Source organism: Tamandua tetradactyla, chromosome 2, assembly GCF_023851605.1.
Source record: "Tamandua tetradactyla isolate mTamTet1 chromosome 2, mTamTet1.pri, whole genome shotgun sequence".
Lineage (NCBI taxonomy): Eukaryota > Metazoa > Chordata > Mammalia > Pilosa > Myrmecophagidae > Tamandua > Tamandua tetradactyla.
The window spans coordinates 151453122-151476955 of record NC_135328.1 but is presented as its reverse complement, the minus strand read 5'-3'; the positions used below and the strand labels follow the sequence as shown (position 1 = coordinate 151476955).

Below are 23834 nucleotides of genomic sequence, written 5' to 3'. Positions count from 1 at the left end.
TTGCATAAGTTAGAATTGCAAATTTAGCAAACAAAATATTTGCATCTAGGGCGGTTTGTAAAGGGCAAGAGCTCATTTCTGTTTCCATCAGCTCTGCTTTGTAAGCAAGTACACTGTAAAAAATCTACCTTTGCAGCTCCAGCAAACATACTTCAGACTTGAGCAAGGTTCCCTTGCCAATTTGAGCAGAAACAAAGTGGATCTTTTACTTTAGCAGCGAGGGAGGAAAGAAAATTCACATAGGCCTTAGGTTTTCAATAAAATTCACATAAGCCCAGAGTTTGGAAGTTGGGAAAAATCTGAAGAATTTCTATTACAATAAAAAGTTATAGGCTTGGATTGTTGGTCCTGAAGGATGTTCCCTTAAAATAAGGCTCTGAGTTCAACATTTAGCAATACTGCACACTGCACATCTTCCTCTTGAAGACTACTGTGCGCAATACATATTGAAGTTTCTGGAAAAATCTTCTTTATTCTAAGGTGTGCAAAAATCCTGGGGAAATACAGGATATGCTGATTTTGTCCAATCTTCTCATTTTGTAGTTGAGCTAAATGAAGCCCAGTTGAGAGGCCTACCCAGACTACACAACTCCTTGGTGGCAGACCCAGGCCAAGCTCCCTTATCTTCCAGCTCTCTGAATGGTACTCTTCACATCTCACCCTCCTGCTGCTCCAGGATCCCCTGGCCAGAGTTTTAGCCAACCAGGTACTCTCGCCATGCTAGAACCCTTTTCACATGGTTACTGTGGTATCAGAAAGAGAGCGCCTCCCCATTCAATCATGCACATACATAGTTGTATAGAATTATGTTTGTTTAAAGGAGATGAATACTTCAGACATTTTTAATAAAATTTACAATGCTTCAAAAAAAAATGCCTAGGAGTGAATCCTAACCTTACCTATAACCTTGGAGTTCCCACAGACCCACGTATGAGCCCAGTCTCACTTGGGTCCCCAGTGGAGATGGACAGGCATATACCAGGCACCGGGTCTGAGTGGAGGCTGAAACATTTAGGAGCTGGTAAAGCACTTTATGGCTTCTGAGAGAAGAGGGAATAAAGCATTGATGGCTTCACAGCACAGCATGAAGGAGTCCTCTTGGACTCCACCGCCTCTTGGGGTGGGTTTGTGTCAGGGTTTTCTCCTGTGATATGCAGCTCTTTTGCCCTGCCCATGTGGGAAGTTTTGAAGACAACCCTTTTTACTTACCTTTGGAGCATGGCTGGCGTAGAATAATCTGGGGCTACTATCCTTTCTAGTGGTTTGCCTTTACCAAGCACTTTTCAACCACTCTGATAGTAAGTTCTCTGCCTCCATCTTCCTTTCACCCACACCCAGCCAGCTCCTTCTTGCTGGCAGCCCAGGCTCTCTAATGACAGTCTACTATTCCTGGAGAGTTGCCTTTCTTCTCTTAATTTTAACCTACTGAGTTTTCCATTTCTGTGATGTCCAGGTGAGGGTCTGGACAAGACAAATTTTATCCCTTATGTTGACTGAAAAGAAAGGAAGATTAAAACAAAGGTCTAGTTGCCCTGTGCTCACATCTGGGTGGCATCTCCCAAGACAGATTTCTACACTGAGAGCTGTGGGCTTGGGTTCACAGGAGTTGGCAACTTCCACAAGGCTGGTTCTCTGTGGTGTATGTTGCTTTATAGGAGCGCTTTGCAAAAGGAGCTGTGGGGCTCTGCCCCAATCAAGATGAAAGAGAGAGGCTTCAGGGCTTTGTTCTCCCACACAAGCACTGAACATCAAGCAAGAACTGGCAGAAACATCTTTCTCAAAGCTCCAAAAGCAGTTAAAGGATTACAGTAATAGGGGAGCACTGAAACAAGAAAAGCCTACTTAAAAGCAGTGGGATCTCAAGGTGCCCAGCTGCCCCCTTCCTCACCCTCACTGGGTGGGTGTGGAGCTAGTCTGAGCTCCTAGTGTGTGGATTCCTGGTTCTGGTGCTGGCGGAAGCAAAGGAACACTTGTGCACATATTGGGAGCATATATGTCTAGCCCAGTCTCTCTGGTGGTGGCCTGAGGGTCTGAACCAGGACACTTGTCACATACTCACTGCCTAGAACTTACCCTGTGTGTAGAAGGCAGCCTACACAGCTTTCTTACAGAACACTGTGGGAAAGCAATCTAGTGGCTGCTTGGGGCAAGGGGTTGCTGGCTTTAGGATATATATGCAGCATGGACCGTGAGGAAACTGTTTCCTAGGAAGAGGGAATGTTCCCGTATGTGTGAAACAGGAATTTCCAAGGCCACATGCACATGCCCAAGACAAGATGTATGTACAGAAAGGAAAAGATAGTCCCCTTTGAGCTATTCTCTTAACTCATTGTATGGCTAAACTCTGAAGGAAATCATTCTCTACAGGTCAATCTGCAAAGACTGGAAAAAATGTTTTCTCTTATCCCCACCTCCCCCTTTTTTTTTTGTTAGCTCTCTGTCATAACACTATCTGGATGACAGTTTAAGGAACAGACACCTCAGAGTCTAAGCTCCAGCAATAACACATCGAAATATCAAAAAAACTAGGTTTCAACAAAAGATTGCAAAACATAAAAGAAAGAGGAAGTGATGGCTCAGGCAAAGGAGAAAATTAAAGTATTATAAACCACCAATGAAGAGGATCAGATTTGGGACTTATCAAAGACTTAAAAAATGGTCTTAAATGTGCTCAAAGGGCTAAAGGGAAATACAGACAAAGAGTTAAAGGAAAACAGGGAAAAGATAGAAGATACAAAGAGAACAGTAATGTAGAGATAGGAATTATGAAAGGGAATCAAACAGAGCTGAAATTCTCTAATTGGGTTCAACAGCAGATTGGAGCTGGCAGAAGAAAGAATCAGTGAATTTGAAGATAAGACAATTGAAATCATCCAGTCTGAGGTACAGAAAGAGGAAAGAATGAAGAAAAGTGAACAGAGCCTGTGTAAGTTATGTGACACCATCAAGCATAACAATATACATATTGTGAGAATCCCACAAGGAGAAGAAAGGGGCAGAGAGAATATCCAAAGAAATAATGACTGAAGACTTATAAATTTAACAAAAGACATGAATGTACACATCCAAGATGCTCAACAAACTTCAAACCAAAGGTGCTGTGCTCTTGTTTTGATTTGCTCCAGCTCTCTCTCTTTCAATATACAGCGTCAATATATAGGTTTCAGGAAAAGTCACTTATTACTTTCGACCTCAGAATTCCCTCATTACCAGATTGGAACTAAATCTTTCCACAAAGGGTTTGTGAAGAGGGACATTTATTTTACTGGCAGGAGAGCAGTTTTTCACTGTAGCTGGTAGAACTTGCAGTTATTACGGGGTTGGGTTGTTGGAGTCATTTTCAACTTTGCTTTATTTTTGGACATTGCACATAGCCATATATTCTCGGGTTGTGCCATATTGATGGGAGAAAACGTTAGCTATTAAATTATTTTTAGGTGTATCTGTACAGCATACTGAGGGTAAAAAAACTCCAGGCTCCATATAAAGGCCCCCTGGTATAGATGTATTCACAACTTCTTTTTAAATATGTTTTTATTTAAGAATTTACCAGTCTTTTAATCCACATGATAAATCACCTGTTTTCAAGTACAATCTCATGGAAAATGCAACATTAAAAAATGAGAAAGACTGGATTAGTAAGTAGCACCGGGGCATGGTGGTTGGCCCCTGAGGCTAAAGGGGAACTGGCAAAGGTCTCATCTGAGTACTCAGTGCTGCCATTGATCTTGGCCACGGAGGGTGAGACTGCTGCCAAGACCCTGTCAGGAATGGAGAAACTAAGGCCTTCACTGCTCTGGCCCACTGGGGAGCACAATCTACCTGGGGAGCTACATGTCAGCAGCCAAGCAGGTTTTTGGAATGTCACATTCTCAAGAGGCTGCTCTGGTCTTGTCTGGGGTTTCCTGGAGACATCTGCATTTGTTTTTCCTGGGAGCTGTTTGTGGAGAAACTTGGCTGATCCCTTCAAAAGTCTGTTGCATTCCCCCTCCCCTCTTGGCTTTAGACCTCTAATACCTGCCAGTGAGTATAGGTGCAGGAAAAGAGGATGTTTCTAAGCCCTTTGCATGGGAGGGAAAACCTGCAAACCAGAGTTGCCAGCATGGGATCCATGGCATAAAGGGGAAGCCTAGACAAACTCCAAGTGGCCTGAGAACTCAATAAATTGAACACACTGCAGCTTTCAGAGAAACTGCCCTTCCCAATTTGCTTGGGTTTAGGGTCTTCAAATGAACTACTCAGTGTTTTTCTTCCACCAATGTTGGAAGTTAAGACCTAGGCTGGGCTGGTTATTCTAATGGAATGAAGACTTTCGGAGGGATATCTTCCCTCAGGATTTTCAAACATAGGAGTCAGAACTTCTTGTATCACTGAAAAACTATAACCCTAGGACTTAAGAGTCTCATGTAGTTGGTGGCAGGTCTTTGAGGAAAGTAGGAAGTGGTATTTAGTGCACACCATGCAAGTGAAGCACAGAAATTAATTACTTGAGGGTAGTCCTTCTTATAGTACAAGTACATGTTTTTTTTCACAAGTTCGGTATACTCTGGGCTGCTTGCTTTTTCATCCAGGAGGGAAAATAAAATATAACACTAATGAAGCCCAGGTTTCAGTGACAGAAGACACTGAAATGAAATGAACTGTACCTATTAGTGTAAGTGAAAAATAATATAGGTGCTTCATAGAGACCCTCAAGGTGGCACAAGGGGAGACAGGAAATTCTTAGTTGATTCACATGACAGGAGAAACCACCATCCATTTGAGTGAGATGGAGGAGAAACGAAAAGGATACATGGTGACCCTTGGTTTCCTGTACAAAGTAGGGAATGGTGTAATTTTTGCCTGTTTTGGAGAAGGGTGGAAAAAATAAGCATGAGGCTCTCTTCCTAAACTCCCTAATGGTTGAAGATAGTGGGAACAGGCTGGCATGACCTAGAAAGGCTCCTTACCAGTAAGATGCTGCTCTGTGGCCAATTTTTAACACATAAACTCCCATTTCTTTTCTGAAGGTGGAGGTGGGGGTATTGTGTAGCAGTGAAGAGGATGCATCATCAGAGGGCTCAGAGTGCCCGGAACAGAGCAGGAGCTAAAGGGGAAATGGGGTCCCTCAATTTCTGATAATACACACCTGGGAAAAGGTATAGACATTTCACATGGCCAAGAGATAGGCTTTGCAAGGGTTCTGACGCTGTCCTGAGAGGTGGCTTAAGTTTAACTTCAGACTTATTTCTCCTTTAGATTAAGTTAGTAATTTCTTTTCTATAGCCACGTAATTTCCTAATGAGCTTTTTGCTTCAACAATAGGGTTTCAAGGAAAAAAGTCTTAAAACCTCATGGAAGGCTTTCATTCTCATTTCAGAGGAACGTCCAGAGAGGTGGCCTTAACATCATCTAAGCCATGAGACACACGCTTCTTATGGAGGGAGGTGATGTGGAAAGCCGTAAACCCAGAAAAGAGCAAGTACAGGAGATGAGGAAGAACCCATTTATTTTTCACACCAGCACTCAGTTTCCTGTTGAGCTCTTGCTTCTAAACGGATACATCCTGTACTATTTGAAGCTATCACTCTAACGCGAATTTGAAGTAGATTTAAGAAATGAGCCCTTTCTTCACGTGAGTGGTTTCATACTCTTTAGTGCCTTGTGCAACTTTTTTTAAGATGTGCAGGAAAACAAATTCACACAGGCCTGCTCCTTTGGACGCTTGGGTAAGTAATACAGCCTGTGAAACCACCTGTTCACTTTTATGAAAATTCAACAAGTACTCAAATCTCATTCTATGGAAAGGATGAGCTCATGTCACGTAATGAGGGACAAAGGTGACCTCATCTATAATACTTCTTTTTTGGAAGAAGGCTAAGCGTTAAGTAGTCGATAGCTCATTACAAGCAAATAATCGCTAAGCACCAGAGTGAAAAGCTAGGAAAAAAACTAGGTTCTGTTCATTAATGTGACCCAGAAATCTTAGATTCTATTTCAGGATAGGTTTTGTCTATGGAATCCAGAAATTATTTTAACTCCTTAATACTTCAGTTTTCTTCTGAAAGAAAAAGGAGGTAAAAGGTATTCAACTTCACAATGGAGTTAGGAGTTTAGCTGCTGTACCTCTGTATCCTTGAAAAAATGCAATGTAATCTCCAAGAGGCAGTCATTTCTCTTCTACAATCAGTTTTTATTGCTAGGGTAGGAGGGCTAAATTGATTCCGTGTTATTCTGCTACCAGGAAAAGAACACTGAAAACTAGAATAAAAAGAAGATGCATTGTTTTCAAAACAACTCTGTAGAAAGAAAGGAGATTTGCCCCATTTTCTTACCAGGGCTTTAAAAATAAATAATTTCTGGAGCTGATGACTGAATTTGCACTGAATGGTCCAAAAGCTGAAGAATGGGGCTGGTGGAGATGGCAGTTTTTGATGGACTCCTTGGTATAGACTCAGGTACGTCATGATTGTTAGCGTTTGGGCCTTTCCCCACCTCCCCACCCCTGTCCATTTCTGACCAGGCCTCATTGCCTTTTTGTTTGAATGATGAGGATACAGTGAATATTAACTTGAAGTTCACACATTTTTATAGTAAAATGAGATATATTTTTATTCTGATATAAAATTCAGGTAAGGAACTTTGTCAAACTGTTATTAGCCTTCTATAACTATTATCATTTAAAGCACAGTTATAGGCTGATGATTATTTTAAAACAATGCCTAATTAGAATTTTCTAGTGTCCATAGTGGTTTTTGGCTTCTCTAGCTCCTAAAGCCTAAGTGACCACAGACCATAGGTTTATTTATTATCTCTGAAAAACCCAAAGGGTAGTCCTGTAAAGGTACCCATGACTAACAGTGCCTACTGATAAACCTGCCTCGCATGATGCCAAGTTCCTGCCCCATCGAGGTCAAGGGAATTCTAGAGGATGGTGAGGAGGCTCACTAAGCCTTTATTAATAACCACAATTAACAACTATACTAGTATTTATATTTAAATTGCTTAAAACCTGGTCTTATTACATTTTCTACAAAGTAACAAAGAAGGTGTTAAATATTTAGCACCTCTGATGTTTTAGGTGCTACACAGATGCAGCCTTAATCAGTTCCTCTTTAAAAACAAAAAAAATGCAAACAAACTTAGCTGCCACCATAATCTCTGACCTCTCAAAGACTTCAACATGAAGATAATAAGGATCTCAGGGTCACCAGTAACTCTGGGCAGTTAGCCAAGCCCCTGAGGAGAAACTGCAGGGTGGGTCATTTCAAGGAAGAGTGGTGATTTCTTCTCAAAGGATTCCAGACCACATCTGAATTCTGCACACTTTTTTTTTTGATCTGCAAAATTTTATTAAGCAATAGCTGGACAACTCTTACAACTTCAAATCATCAAGAAAAAAGCAAAAAGAGATTAATCCATCTCAATAAAGACAGAAAATAATTTGAACTAACCACATCATTTTGAATGCAAACCATTAATGCCTTCTAGAATACCTCCTATACAATCTAGTACACAAAATACATAAGAGGCAAATAAGGATGAGCTCATTAAAATGCAGTCAGAAATCTCAACAAATCTTGCTTGGAAAGTAAAACAAAGCAGGATGCTGAATTTAAAAGAATGCAACATTATAGGAACTGAGGTGCACAAAGCTGTGCACGCCATTTGCCAAGGTTTTGACAAGAACATGCTGGTGGTCTTGTTTGTTCTGGGACCTGTGCACCTGCATAACTGCACTTACATTAAAAGAGAAAAAAGAAAAGGAAAAAGAAAAAGCCAGTAGTAATAAACTTGAAATTATGTCCAAATTTACAGTACCAAAATAATGCATTTATAAATAAATGCAAAAAAATACCCCTTTGGTAAATAATACAGTGCCTTTTTCAGTCAAACGCATAACCCATGCTTTTCTATAACAAGAAATTTTTTTATCTACAATAAACAACAAGATCTTAAAGCCCTCCCCCCCCAAAAAAAAACAAATTTGTAAACTGAAAATACAGGTACAAATAAAGTTACAAGAAAATTGCACAAAGCCAAAGAGAATGAAAGCAATACAAAATAAGCCACAACCCTTCAAAGTTTTGTCAGCCAGAGATAAGGAAACACACAAATGGTGAAAAGTTTTGTGTGTTATTACAAAATACCAGGGTCTCAAAAAATGTTTCTTGACATATTACATCTCAACTAACTTCGTTCACAATAACTGACACAGGGACACAACGGGTTTCTTCTTCACCGATGCTGGGTGAATAATTTCCTTTCCAAGAAACCTTTTGAATTAAGATAGTGTAAAACTGCAGGACACTGAAGAACTCAAGTCAGCCTCGATATATATTCCTTTTTTCCTTTCTGAGCCAACCTACAGTTTAGAGGCAGTGGTAACACATTTTAGGGCTGTCCTCAAGGAGAGCCACTGAGCAGGGCACACTCATATGAAGAATCTGTCTTATCTGGAATCAGTGCTTTTTGTGGAATTTTATGAGAACAGGATTCCAAACGCATTTGCTTCTAGAGGTGAACTTTCTAAAAATTTGATTTGAACTACATTGGTTAAGTTTAGTGGATATCTCATTAACAAAGGGAAGGAAATATTTTTCTACAAAAAGGCATTGTTTTAAAACATACTTTCTACGTCTGAAAAGTGAAACAATGAAACACATTTTGAGCTCTCAGGCTGTTAGAGCTGGAAAGGAATTTAGAAGATTGTCTGGGCTGTCCCTTTCACTTTAAACATGGACAAATGGAGGTCCACACAGCCTCAGGGACTTGGCCAAGGTCACCCTCCAACTACAGGGCAGAGGAGGTTCGACGCTAAGGCCTCCTGACTTTGTGCTATATACTGAGATAAGATGTACGTGCACGTTTCTGAGACATTCTACAAGGAAGCAAAGGCCATGGATAAAAAATACTAACCTGCCAAACTCTTTGCTTTACACTGACATCAGAGCTTTGAGCTTCCTTGGTCCCAATTTTTCTCATCATATACACTTAATTGGCATACTGTACAGAAATAAGTGCCTTTGGTTTGATGAGGCTAGAATTTAAACACATTTAAAATTGGTTTCTAGGTTTGTTTATATATTGCCTCCCTCAAAAAGTCATGGATTCTTTATGTAGTTCACTTTTTACTGGACTAGTAGTTTTAAACTTAGGGATTCAATGAGGTATCTTAATATCTGTAGATTGCTATTAGTGAACACGAAGTACTTAGAATTCTGCTAAAGTACTGACTTTAGTAGTATTTAATAAATAGAGACTGAAAAGAATTTTTAAAATAAAACAATCACCATTAACTTAAATGACACTAAATTACAACTGAGGCAGACATCAATGTAAGCAGTATTTCGGCATAAGTTTATACCCTCCTTCTGGTCCCTTGGAGCAGAGACAAGGCTGGCAGCTGCTGCCTCTCACTGGGCACCGGCAGGCCCACATGCATCTGAAACATTATAGAATGTGGAGCTTTTTGTTCCCTTGTTGAGAAAATGTCTTTTGGGGAGTGAGCTAAGAATTTAGTAAGTTTAGCTCATTATTTGCTATAAATATCCATTCTCTCTTCACACACTTAAAGCTTTGAATTGAAGGATTTTCCCCTTATATTTGCTCTTAAGAAAAATTCTAAAATGTATCCTTTGGTGGTCTTTATCTCAAAAATCAACTAGAACTTAACAAGTGGAAACACATTACTTAATATTCCTTCATTTGCCACTCTCATTCTAAAATGACTCCCCCTTCATTTCACCTCACCCTCTATTCTAATTAAAGATAAAATTTCCAATAGAAGGGAAAATATTACTTTAGGTTATATTGCTGTAAAGAAATGTTCTTTCTATAATTGTTACCACAAAAAGACAAGAAAAATTATTTTTGAAGGATTAACAGGAATTTTTCTCAATTAGAAAAAGTTGCAAATTGTCCAGCAAAATCCCTTCTATCACACCTTTTTAAATTTCTTGCAGCAAAATATACTGCCACCAAAGAAGTCATTACAAAGATACTATTTTTTTCTAAATAAATAATGAAATGGGCATAATTCACCAATATATAGTAACAAAAGAATTCCTAAAAACACTGTTAAAAGTAAGATAAATAATCATCTTTTGGACAATATAACAGGGAAATTGCATTTAAATTATTTTAGAAATAGACTATAACTTTTATTGCACAACTAATAATAAGCCTTGAAACACCCTATATTGAAGCTCATATAAAATAACTAGATAATTCTGAATACATTGCTAAATTCTTTCTGGAAGAATTTACTCACCAAAAATCAGGTTCTATACCTTTAAAGATAAAATGGGAAACTCGGTATTAGCTGGCAGACATCCTTCAAGAGATTTAAAAACCTCAACAGAGTCTCTCTGGGGTCTGGAGGGAATAGTGCATGAAGCCATCTTACTCGGTGAAAGGAATGGGCCAGGTTCTTTTCTATTTTTTAGGCCACAATGTTTCCTCATGCTTATAGGCCAAAACAAAGGATTAAAAAAATTATTCTGAAAATACTTTTCTGGGACATTTCTTCTATCTGTTATCTGTTTTCAAACATCCAGATGTAGGACCCTAAACCAGTAGACAGTTCTTGTGTTCCTGCCCTAAGCAATCTTACAAATACAAACAATTAAAAACGGTTAACTGGGGCTCAAAGCAGGAAAAGGGTATTAGATCGACTGACTGACTGACTGATGGTCTGATCTGCAGTTAAAGAGTAAAGTGGTAAGTCAACCCACTATATTAAGTATTATAATTTTAACAATTTTCCCAGTGGTTTATATCTGCTCAAAGGTCTGTATACAGAGTTATTAATAAAACAACCTTCTTTCTTAGAGAAGATTATGAAACTTTTGTCAAAGATCTGATCATAACTCTTAATTTTTTAATACCCTGGTAAATACTTCAAATTTTTGCAGGTTTTTTTTTTAGGAGGGGGTGCATGGTTCGGGAATTGAACCTGGGTCTTCCAACCACCTGTGCACCCAATACATCAAATTTTTGAAGCTACAATTTCTAATCCGATGGAAGACATTTCAGTCAAATGAGCCTTAATGTAGCAGAGAAAAGGAAAGAAGCAGTTTCAAATCAAGTCATCGCCAACAATTTTCAAAAGAGAAAGTGCAGATACAGTGGTATCTGATGGGAAAGCAAGTCCAGAAATGGTAACTGAAACAAAAATAACCTTTACTAGTTTAAAATATAAGGGGGTGGGAGTATTAAAGGGGTGTTTCTCAGCAAGAGGGTATCTGGTGAGTCACCACCACTAGCTGAGACAATTACTGTCCTCTCTGGCTTCTGGCCAGGATCTCTACTTTCTCCCCAAGTCAATCATATTGAATGATCGTCAGAGAACCTATGGCATTTTGATGAATTATAAAACTAGCGGAGTCTTTCAATGTAAACGTCCTCAGAAGAGGAGTGTAGCCCTTGTACTGTTCCAAGCCACGCGGTATAAAGCACCTTCGGCAGTGCAGAGCCCTGTGAACACGCCTCAACTTGTGGGCCCTGCACTCGCCCGTGGTCCCTTCCCTCCATGCCAGCAAGTGAACTGTGTTTACACCTGTAGGAGCATCCCCCCATAAAGCCTACTTTTATTAATCAAACACAGTGCATTTGCCAAAACACCCTTCATTAATCAAGTCACCTTTGGGGGACTAACAGAATTTGCTTGTATTAACTGCTGCCCCAAGAGAACCTGTATCTCCAGGATTTTTGGATGTGTTTTTTTCAAAAAAAGGTTTTAGTTTTTACACTAGTGGTAATGTTGGAGGAGTAAAGCAAACTAGATGTTGTAGAGAATGAAGAGTAGTGCATACTCCCCCTGTTTAAAAGAACAGCTGGCTCTGAGGCAATCTATCCTAATTCTAAAGGGCCCCTTTCCCTGTGGAACCATAAGCAAACCCAGGCAAAGCAAAATGTCCGGAAAGAACACCAGATGGCTAGCAGCACCCTTTGCTTTCTAACACCACGCTACTATGTTTTGTTTTTGTTTAAAAAGAAAGAAAAGAAAGACTATAAAAGATAACAAAGGTCCAAATAAAGGAAAATGATTACAGTTGCGTACCCTCCCCTGGGGTCTGACAGACGTTTCCAGTTTCGGCTGTCTCTGGTCCTCCCAGGCACCCAGGCCGCGCAGTCTCCTTTAGCATCTTGGGACCAGACCTCCGAAAGGCTTCTCTGAATCTTTTTCTCCGCCTCACACTGTGGTTCTTCTCACTTGAGGCGTTGAGTCACGTTGGCCAGGGCAACAGCAAAGGCCTGCACGGCGGAGAAGGGGTACTGGAAGTCCAGAATGTACGCACTGCCATCGATCCTTCCAAACTGCATCACCTGTGTGGGGACAGCAAAGGCGTGAGAGGGGAAAAGGCCTGCACTTGGGCGATGAGGCTGTGTGCCCGACGGAAGCAGACACCACCATCTAGGAGACACTGCCATCAAAAGTGACGCTGAATCTGAACGAGTTTCCAGAGGAACACGTTAAACATCAAAATGGGAGACAATGAACATAATTCAGAACATGGAAAACTCCATAGGCCAAATGAGGTGGTTTTTTCACCAAGAGAAGAAAAAGAAAAAAAAAAAAAAAAGAAGAAAGGTGAATCTCAAGGTTAAGAGAGACTTAGGAGGAATATCAATCAATTGTAATTGTCCCATGCCTCAGAGCAGGGTTCCCAGCCACCTATGTGAAATTGCCCCATCTACGTACCTTGTTTTACTTGTTGCCTCAGTTACTATTATCCTATTATATTATACTAAGTTATATATTATATCTTATAACATATTTATTTGTTCATTTTTTTGGCCCCACTAAAATGTAAGCTCCATGAGGGAAGGGACTTTATCTGTTGTGTTCATTGCTCTTACTTAAAGCAGGGGTTGGTCAACTTTCTGTAAAGGGCCAATAATAAATGTTTTAGGCTCTGTGGGTCATATGGTCTTTGCCACAATTATACCACTCTGCCTTTTATAGTGTGAAAGCGCAATAAACAGTACTTAAAGGAGTGGGCATGGCTATGTGCCAGTAAACTTTATATAAGACAGGCAGCAGGCCAGATTGGCCTGTGGGCCAGTTTGCTGGCCCCCGGCTTGAAGGATTACTCATGCACATAAGTAGGTGTTCAATAAGCATCTGTCGAGTGCATTAATGAAAATGAGAATTTGAACATGAGATAGGTAGAAGGAATTCCCAGGATGGTGGAGACGGGAAATGTTAGATTTAATAGCTATGTGGCAGGGCTAGAACAACCATTCTAAACTGGAGTAGGAAGAACTGACAAATTCCCTCATGTTTCACTTTACCAAGAACTGTTTACATTCTGTCAAAGAACTGGATAATGACTTGATAATAAATACACGAAGAAATAAGCAAACTAACAACAACAAAGGAAAAAAATAAGCAATTATGTCTAGGGAATACTGTATAAAAAAGGAATGTAATCACACTATATTACATGGTTCAGCTGTGAATAATACTTATTGGCATGGTAAGATTCATGATTATTGATTTAACTGGGAAAAGGGAGAAGGGGTTCACATGTGGGTATATTTGTTTGCACGTTGGGGGGAAGAGAGGTGGTAGTCAAGAGACATAAACTCTCATCTACTGAAGGCAAAAGACAACATGGTGCCCAAAATTGAAAAATCAGTATAAAGGAGTACAGAAATTGGTATGGGGGTTCTGTTCAGGGTGATGGAAAAGTTTGGTAACGGATGGGGGTGATGGTGGTACAACATTATGAATATAATCAACACCAGTGACCTGTATATATGAAAGCAGATGAAATGGGAAATTTTAGGTTATATATACATGCTACCAGAATGAAAATAAAAACAAATGCATAATAGAGCGATAGAGCTGTACAACGTAAAGAGTGAACCCTAATGTTAGCTATGGATTACAATTAATAGAATAATTATAATAATACTGTTTCATCAATTTAACAGAGATACCACACTAATGCAAAAAGTAATATGGAAAAGCATGCATGTGGGGGGCCTGGTCATATATGGGAACTGTATTTTCTGCACTGATTTTTCTGTAAACCAAAAGGATGTAATAAAAAAAAATCTAGATATGTTCTTTACCAATATGGTGGGAAATACCAGAAAGAAACAAACAGGAGCTGAAAACACCTGCCTCTGGGAGAGTAGGTGTCATAAATGGAGGAGGACAGTGGACTGCCATTTTTCCTTATAGGTCTTGTAGGATCATTTGACCTTAAAAAATCAGTACACACATTACTCTGATTAAAAAGAAAAGATAGCAATGGGCTATCTTTGGAAAAGCATTAACTCCACTCTCTCTCACTTGGAGAGATTAGTTGTTTTCCCCATTTCTCATTTGGTCTTGACAGCCAAAGTACAGAAGACATCCACCCAATTTAAAGAATCCAGAGACTTGTCAGGATGAGAAAGGAGAGATTTCGGCCATGCCCTCAGATATTAAAAACAAAGTGACCATTGTTCCACAGCGTCCTTACCTGCCGCCCCTCCAACTCAATCTGGAAATTCTTTGCTGATTCCTGGGTTACCCGCCCCCCAAAGTCCAGCTGGTACACCTGGGTGGCTTCATTCCATAGCGGTTGCTTGTTGGCCATCACATACACAAAGCCTTGGCTGCCCAGCCGCCCATCTTCCTTCTCATTTGCTTTCCGGCACTTGAACTCATCTAGCTCATTGGCTGTCCTCAAATTTCTCTTGTTTTTCCACCCCTTTTTGCTGCCCTGACTTTGGTTCATCAGCTCGTCCCCACCGATGAACAGCTCAGGCTCACTCTCTGAGCTGTCCTGAAATTCGTTGGTCTTATTCAACTTCTTTGACTTCAGCTGGTCTTTCTGACTCTTCACTTTCTTCTTCTCCCTCCCCAGGCGGGGGCTGGAAATAAGGGAATTAAAGTCACTCAAAGTCCTGGCCTCTTTCTTCACTTTGCCCTCTGTGATAGCCTGGACACTTCCTTCCTCTGCTCGGCTGTCCAACCGCTTCCGGTTCTTTTTTCCAAATTTCTCAGTCCGCTGGGGGATGGGGCTTTCTGTCAGAGAAAGAACTTCCTGGAAGCTGTCTGCAGTCTCTACCATCACCTCTGTACCCAGGTGGCTTTGGAGGTCAGGAGGAGGTGGGGATACGATGGGCTTCTCCACCACTAAGTGTGGCTTGGTGGGCAGCGTGCCCTGGGAGTTCTGCACAGGAGGACACGCGCTATAGGAGTTCCATGGGTGCAAGGCGATAGGTGGCAGCTGTAAACTAGAACAGGTGCTGCTTCCTGGATACATCGGGGGCAAGGTACAGAAGGAGAGGTTGGGAGGGTATGCTGGCTGAAGGACGACAGCAGACTCCTGTTGTGCAAACTGTGTTGGGGACAGGGTGTCTTTTGGGGAACAGGGAGGCTGTACTCCCTGCAAAGGGGCGTTATTATAGCTTCCTGGATATGGCACTCCCATCCCATAGCCTGTCTGGAAGGTGGCAGTAGGGCTGGCTGGGGACTTAGGGGAAATAAAGGGCACTCGGGACACGTCCAGGTGCTGGCTCTGACCTATCACCAGAGGGGGGAGTTTTAAGGGGTTGGGCACTGAAGTCTGTGCTGTCCTTTCCTGAGGAACCCAAACGTCCTCACCCAGCACAGGGTCCCACTGGTAAGGGGGCGGCCGTTTCACGGTGACAGCAGCTTCAGTTAGTGTAGGGTGTCTCAAGGATTTCTCGACCTGACAGTGCTGGGATAGAGCTTCATCCTCTGTAAAGGCTGAGTTGACGTAGTCTGTCCGGTCCCGAGAGCTGTCAGGAGGGCTCAGGAGACTGTAGGAGGACTGCGAGGTCAAGGGGGAGGTGCTGACCGAGTGGGCCAGGGCCGAGCCAGGCTGGGAGCCGGTCCCTGCACTGATGTCTGGCCGGATACCACTACTTGCTAGGCTGCTGCTGAGGCCCATGCCAGACGAGCCACTGCTGCTCCCGCCAGCCCCACCCCCGCCAGAGCCACTGCTGCACTGGCTACAGGTGTACAGGGCTGGCAGGGGCCGTGCCGGGAACTGAGCTGCCACCACACTGCTCCTGGGCTTTGGAGGATGCTGCAGGGTGGCTCGCTGGCCTTCCACAAGCTGAGCTGTCCTGAGTGCAGTCTCACGGTTGCTCCTCCGTAGGGTAGCATGGATGAGGCTGTTATCCTGGCTCTGCGCTATGCCCCGCCCCTGCGCCAGCTGGCTAGCAATTTCAGGATAAGGAGGTGGGTCCCCCGTTGGGACCGAGTAGCGAGGTACTGTCAACCGGTTAAGGGTCGCACTAGTGCAGGGCTGTGGGATCTTCTTCTCAGTGGCCGTGAGCCTCAAGGTGGCAGAACTGCCCGGGCCTGGGAGGGTGTAGGTGTTCTGGGAACACAGCATCCGAGTCCGGGGCCGGCACACCTCCTCCACGTTGCCACTACTGTCGAAGGTAGTGATCCTCTCGTAACCCAGTGGAGTCTGGTAGTGTGCCGACGTGGGGTAAAGGGAGAAGTCGCCCTTCTTTAAGCAGACATCCACAGGGGGCTGGGGTGGAGGCAGCGGGGGAGGAGGTGCAGCCGTGGTGGGTGCAGCAGGGATGGTTCCTGGGTAAGGGGGTGGGGGATTCAGCTTATTCACCGGGACCTCCTGGGGAGCACTGAAGACCACCGCATCCCCCTCTGCTGCCAGCTGAGGGGCGGGCCGCAGGGTCCTGGCTGCCTTCTGTAGGTGCTCGTGGTCTCGGTCTCCACGATCCAGGACAGACAGCTGGATCCCACCCTGTGGCAGCGGTGGCAGAGACAACTGAGGTGGGCTTTGAATAATGCGGCCCATTTCCACACCTCCAAAAATCACCTGCCCAGGGTTGGAGTAGCGGCTGGAGACCGGGTATGGTGTAGCACTGTCTGCTACATGCTCGGCTGCCCCGACGGCTGTTGTCTGATTGGTCAGGACATCCAACTGTACATTCTGATTAGCCAGCAGGGACTGCACCAGGCCTATGCTCTGAGTGGGGGACATCGCTTGGGCAGAGCTGTGGATCGGAGCAATAGGGATGTTCACTGTACATGGTGGGTTGTTCTCAGGGACACCAGAGGCTCCTGTCGCTGGAAGGAAATAAAAAAAAAATGGTGCTTATAAAACAGTGGTATGAAACCAGGTCAGAATGAGCAATATATTTGGGCTCACCCAATTTTTTTACATACAAAATGCAACTGCTATAGACTGACATGGTTTGCTTGTGGGGAAAGCTGGACTGTTTACCCAAGTTATAAAAAGCTACCTCTAATATTTCTGAAAAGAAACCCAAGCCAATGGTGGGTGCTGCACAGTAGCCTATTGGTTGTCCATTAGCTAAGGCACTATCAGGCTTTTCAATGAAAATACCCTTGAATTTGGGCCCTGTGCCTGAAGTACCCAATCATAAAACTTAATTTAAAAAGGTATAAAGAAGCTTTTTTCCGCTATCCATAAAAATACCCACCCTGATGCAAGAAGAGAGAATGAAAAGAGTATGAAGCTCCACTGAGGACTCCCACGTGCCAAGGCTTCCAGTAGGTTTATCCACAAGTATATGTTGGTTAGGGTGGGAAGTGTCAAACGACAGATGCATCCTTAAAACTTGTACATAAATTTAGTTTTTATAAATAGAATACACAAGATGGAGTAGAGGAAGTAATTAAAAGAATTCTATAGCCAAATCTGCTTTTTAGCAGTTTAAACAGCAGTTAAGGTAGAGCCACATTGAATAAGACCCTGTAATACAGTGTGTATTTGAGAAATGATCTCCTGATCAAAAAAGGGTCCTTGGAGCTTTTATTTTATACTGTCTTATTTAAAGTACCTATTGAGTACTCCTGAATTTCACTCATCTGGGCCTAATTAAACCACCCCGTAGCTCCTAATCTAGTTATCTGAACATGGTGCTAAGTGCTGTGTGGCCACTCGTGTACGATCAGGAGATGTGCTCTAATAGGCTAAGTGTAAAGGCTGCTGACCTTCCACCAGAACCACAGAAAGAGACTGGACACTCTAGTAAAAGCTATGCTTGTCCCTGGGGCCCTTGAAGGGCTTGTCCCCTCTGCAGTCCTCTGATGAGATGTCACTACCCATGGCTGCATGAAGGGGTAACAGTAATCTGGGTCCTGTCTCTGATTTTCTGTTATTCCTGCTCAGATCCCAGTTCCAGATGTTTTCTCAGCTGAATGGAATATTGATAGTAGGCAACTTCACTGCTGAAGGGGAGGAAACTCTCTTTGTTGAGTCACCATCATTAAATGTAAGCTCCGAGACAATATGTTCCCTCCTCTTACTGGGAACAACAGACAACAACAGCAGCTGAGCAGAAGGGAGAGTTGTATTAGTCATACTCTAGGAGAACAGGGATGGTGTTAAGAGGAAAGTATAAAAAGTACTTCTAAATCTGAAATTCTGAAATAGTAAGAGATGTACTATGAAGCTCAAGTATGTGAGGCTTCAACAAACTGCGTATTTATGTGGCTGTAAAACCTTACCCATTAGGACTGCATTAATCTAGAACATATGTACACCTATGCATATGTATATATTCAGGAAAAAATAAACAATCAAATAACCTCAAATTTGTAAGAACCACTACTTGGGAAAGTAGAGTAGAAATAATCTTACAGTTAAAAAAACCTGGGCCGAGAGAAGGTAAACAAGTGAGGAGCAGAGCCCACTATGTGTCCTCTGTGCCTTACTGTCAGGACCAGGGCTCCTGCGCTAGCCAATGCCCAGTCCAAGGCAACTTCGTGTCAGAGGAAGAGTATGTTGGTGTGGCTGCACCTGGAGGAGGCAGGGCGCATGGGGCTCCTCTGGACTCACGCAACAGACACTCAGAACTGCACCTGCTTGTAAGCAGAGGAACTCCTATATATATCGAAGCACAGGTGGACTATTATTTAGAAAAGCAAATGCACATAACTGGGAATAGGTACAAATAATTGGCAAACTAATTTAAAATCATTTGACCTCATTATTAATCAAAATAAGATGCTTTAAGGACCTCTTTCACTCAACTAGAAAACACTTAAATTATCTTACATGCTACAGATATTTGAGACTTTGTAAAGTGGAACTGTAACATCTTATAACAGAGTTTATCTTTCACTTGATCAGGCGTATATATATTGAGATATGCATTGCATGTTGGAAGAGGGGTGTTTAAATGTAAAGATTGGATATCCTGGAGACAAGGCTGCTTTGGGAAATGGGGCTCTTTGGGCACCATAGAGGCATGAGATGCCCTTCTCTAAGGGGACTGAAAGCATGAGGAGTCTAGGAGATTGGGTTTTAGTTCTGATTTTATCTAGTCCTGTTAACTAACCTTTATTTGGGCACACAAGCCAAGAGGATTACAATGAGGATAAAATGATACTGCAGAAATGCTCTATAAACATAAGGTATCACTACCATTTCACTCATCCATATTCTTGTAGCTTCTTTCCTCCCCAGTTCAGTGACCTCTCTTCTGTGTCATGCCCATATTACCAACCTTAGCTTTTCCAAACAGAGGCTGCAGGCATAAATGAACACACTGTAATCCTCAACTACTCACCACCATGGTCCCCTCCACTTTCATGATCCACCAAGAGAGGGGTCATCAAAAAGAAGGGGACAAATGGGAACACACCTGGTAAATCATCTTCATCTTCACTGAAAACGTTTGGGTTGAAGACAGGTAAATTAATATAGTCCATGGAAATCTTTCGGACTTCTGGGAGATAAATGGTCATCTGCCGTGGCTGGAGATGCAGTAGGCTGGTTTTATAGATTACTGGGAGGAAAGATGGAAGGGCACGATTAATAGATACAATAAGGAGGAGCCAAAGTGTCAGCAGAGTCATGGGAAAAGAAATAGAAGGCTGTGGTTTTCTCTGTGACCAGAAGACAGAGTTGCATGACAAGGCCAAAAGCCCATGAGCAGCTCTTCATCTTGGTCCTCCTGGGGCCATGTGGGGCCATGCAAACCACATTTTTGGATCCAGTAATAACTTCTTGGTCTAGCTTGGCCACCTTGCCAATGGTTTGTCTACAGAATCGCAAATCCTGAAGGTTAAAAACACAGCTCACACTTACATTCTTTTTGGAATTTTTAAATGTAATTACATTTTTAAAAGACCACTTTTGTAAGAGAATAATAATTTAACTAAAATAGTGACGAAAACCAGAATGTCAAGCCCAGGGGACTCCCTAGAAATTAGAGAGTGGTTTGAAATCAACTACAAGATGATGGGTGACATAAGGTCACAGATAGTTAAATGTTGCTTTTTTTCAGGATAGGATTCTTGTCCTGTTGATTTTCAATTCCAATATAAGGATCAAGATAGAGATATACAGGGAATCTCAACATGGTTTCTTCAAACTCTAAGATTTAATTTGATTAACATTTAAGGGAAGGTTTAGATTGTAATTGAATAAATAAAGGAAACAATGAATCTGGATTTAAATTTCATAGTAGGTTAAATTGAGGACGAAATTGCCCTGTCAAGTTCCTTTTATATTTAGTACTCCCTCCAGTGAGATAAGCAGATAGAGATTATTATGATATTGATCTCCCACTGTAACCTTGCATAGCCTATTGGCTGGCCCAGCAGGCCTTCCTTTTAGAAGTGTCTTTGTAGAGCTGGTGCTCCACTGGCACTCACTAAGACAGCTTTTACTACCCAGCGGTTCTTACAGGCTTTGCCTATGTATTCGTCTCTATTGCCCACAAAAGAAAGTAAATATGAATTGTGGTTTAGATACTCTTTATGGTTCTGTATAGCTGAAGAATTAATGGATTAAAGTGTTATTCTTTGCTGTCCAGACTGACAAACAGCAATAAAATAAAATATCTTAGGAGGAGTTAAAACAAAACAAAACAAAACATCAGTTGCCTCCAAACTCATGGCTGAGGCACTGAGAGAGACTCCATATTTTACAAATTAAGAAATGCAAAAAATCAAAGATAAAAACATTCACAGGTCAGATCATTCTAATCAAAGGAAATAAATTCTTTGATATAGGGATCAGCACTCACTTTTTGTAAGTCCACCAAAACGTCATATATTGTCTTTGACACATATATATGTATATGACCTAAATGGGATGCCATATGCAACTTATTTTCTAGAATCTGTGTTCATTTAATTTTTCTCGTAAATCAAGGGGGAAAATTCTTTTAGCTTAATAAATGAATAGTAATTATACAGACTGAAAAACTCTTCTCAAACAGTCAATGATTAGGAGAATGACTTCAGTGCCATCAAACACAAAGCTTTTGTCCTGGGCACTCAAATTGCTCACACTTGAGACATATGCACCTCAAAAGTACCATAGACTTTCCCATTTTAACAACCCTATTGCCTTATTTGTGGATCTACCTAACATCCAGGAAATAAGAGCAAAGTGAAAAGATCCATCAATTAAATTCTCATTTCCATGCTTTTAAAAATATTTACTATAAGCAGATGATGAAGCTCTCAGCTTGCTGATGTGCAGATAATCATGATACTCAAATAGCAATGGTTACACCAACAGGGCACTGTTGAATAACTGAAGAAGAGGCTTTTGTATCATCAGACAATATCCAGGTTGTTAAAAATATTATAGGAGATTTTATTTGCATTTATGTTCAGGGATGATCCGCTGCATTTCTTAACTCAGTATTATGCTTTCCTTTTATTTCTCTTTCTCTTTGAACTGAGAAATCTCAACATGAAAAATCCAAATGTGGCAAGATGTAATTAATCTCTGAAGATGAATACATAGCAATAGGTCTTTTAAACATTTTATTTGGTAGAATAGTTTATTTTAGAGGATCTAACTGCATGAAACAACTCCTCTAAGTAGATTAAGAAATTTTCAGAAGCTGCACATAGTAGTTACACAGAGCACATTCAAGACGTAGGATGTCAGCACAGGAGGCTGTCAGCCAAGCCAGCCTCAAGACAGACAGTATAGAGTTGAACAATTAGGCAGCCTGAGATGAGGAGGTGAGCCACATGACTCCTTATCCAAATGGGATCTACTCATCAGAATTAAATTATCTTAAAAACACTCCCATGCCATTTTCCCACTGTCTATCAGATAAACATAACAAGATTGCTACTATTCATCTGGGCTGGGTTCCAGCCCAGCTTAGCATTCTCTTGGCTCAATTTTCCTCTATGCGTACTGTCATGGAAAAGATACATACTTACCTTGTATTTAGATATGACATTTATAAAGATTACCACTAAGAACTGTACTAACAGTCAGCCAGCTTCTCTTTACAGTCTTTAATGCTTTCTTCTTCAAAAGGAGTTTCTTTTGACTCAAGAACCTAAAAACACTGGTACCAAGATCTTCCGACAGTAAAAGGACTGGATATTAAAATGTCTAGAAACCAATCAGAGCTTTCTTTGATAGAGAGTTCTCCTATTTCTGTCATATATTAAAAAAAATAAGTGGCACTGGCAAAAAATCAATTTGAACGATAATCCTAAAATTAGTAAAATCACAGTTGCTGAAGTCAAAGTTTAGAGGTAAAATATATGCTAATCTTTTGGTGTCTTAAGAGCTCATTTCCTATTTTTGGCTGACTGAAGGATGAAATTGGATTTTGCAGTTGAAATTCAAACTGAGATAGGAGGTAGAAGACAGGACAGGGTTTTTACCTGCACCAAGGTTGGTTGGCAGGAAAGCAGCCAAGCCCACAATCTTAAATTTGGTTCCCCAGATATTAGACGTGACCTGAGCAAGATAGTTGTGCTGTGGAGAGAAAAAAAAAAAAGAAAGAAAAATCACAAACTATTTCCATGTTTTCTATTAGTCACTTAGTGAGTGCTTTAAAAGCCACAAGTGTGCATTGCCTGAAATATTCATTCCTTATTTTATTCTACCAATTTAAGACCAGAAGCTAACTAGAGCCGTGTTTACCCCTTTATTCTGCCACAACACATATGGACTGAATGCCAGGTACTTTTCTTTTCTTTTTTTTTAAATTTAAGAAAACAAAAATATACTTAGAACCACCAACAATGGATGACTTAGTTAGCTTAATCATAGGCATATTCAAATAAAGTATCCATATAATCATTGTAAAGCCTCTGTTTGTGCAAAGTTTCATAAGGCAATTTAAAATTAAGGCAACAAGGAAAACAATCTGCATATGCAGATAGCAAAGTTCTTAAATTCTAAGTATTAAACACTAAATCAGATATCATTTGATCAGCTGTCAAAACTGAATAATCTCAAAATATCAAGTAGAAAGTTCTTACAAATATCTGCATTGCCATAATAATGACCTACGTTACAAAATATTTTTCTGATTTCATGAACATGTGAAGATACAAATATTTTTACAATTAATATATGGAAATTTTAACCACCTAAACTGGATATCTTAGTTAGTTTATCCGTAGCCATATTAAAAAAATTTAAATAACAATCGTAAAGCCTGTTCGTACAATATGTTTCATAGACCAATTTAAAATAAAGGCAAGGAAGGGAAAAAATCTATAAATATGGGTATCAGAGTTACTTGAATTCTAAATATTAAACAGTAGCTTTTTATGTTTTTATTTGTTTATTATTATTTTTTAAATAGTATCTTAAATATCATTTGATTAACCATGAAAACTGCGTGCTCTCAAAAAATCAAGTAAAAACTTTTACAAATATCAACTTTGGTATAATAGTGAGCTATGTCACAAAATATTTTCAAATTTTTTATTTCAGGAATTTATTTTATCTAATATTACTATAACGGTCTATAGTTTCTTAAAACCGTTTTTTAGTTGTAAAATATAACATATATATACAAAGAAAAGAAAGAAAAAAAGCAATAATTTTCAAAGCACACTTCAACAAGTAGCTACAGAAGTTTCCAGAGTTTGTCATGGG

General features: G+C 40.9%; 1 protein-coding gene across 7 annotated transcripts in view; it reads right to left on the bottom strand.

Annotated features, from left to right (window-relative positions):
- Nucleotides 1–2733: 2733 nt before the first annotated feature.
- TULP4 (TUB like protein 4) overlaps nt 2734–23834 on the bottom strand; it is a 422942-nt gene continuing 401841 nt past the window's right edge. For 6 of the 7 annotated variants that reach the window (XM_077149362.1, XM_077149360.1, XM_077149357.1 and 3 more), the window contains 4 exons: nt 22607–22700; nt 19600–19743; nt 14460–17053; nt 2736–12309 (listed from right to left, as the gene is read on the bottom strand). In XM_077149362.1, coding sequence (XP_077005477.1) covers nt 12193–12309; nt 14460–17053; nt 19600–19743; nt 22607–22700 — 2949 coding nt within the window. In that variant the 3' untranslated portion in view covers nt 2736–12192. Of the gene's footprint in view, nt 12310–14459; nt 17054–19599; nt 19744–22606; nt 22701–23834 lie in introns of all 7 variants that reach the window. The other variant, XM_077149364.1, reaches the window with a different exon arrangement.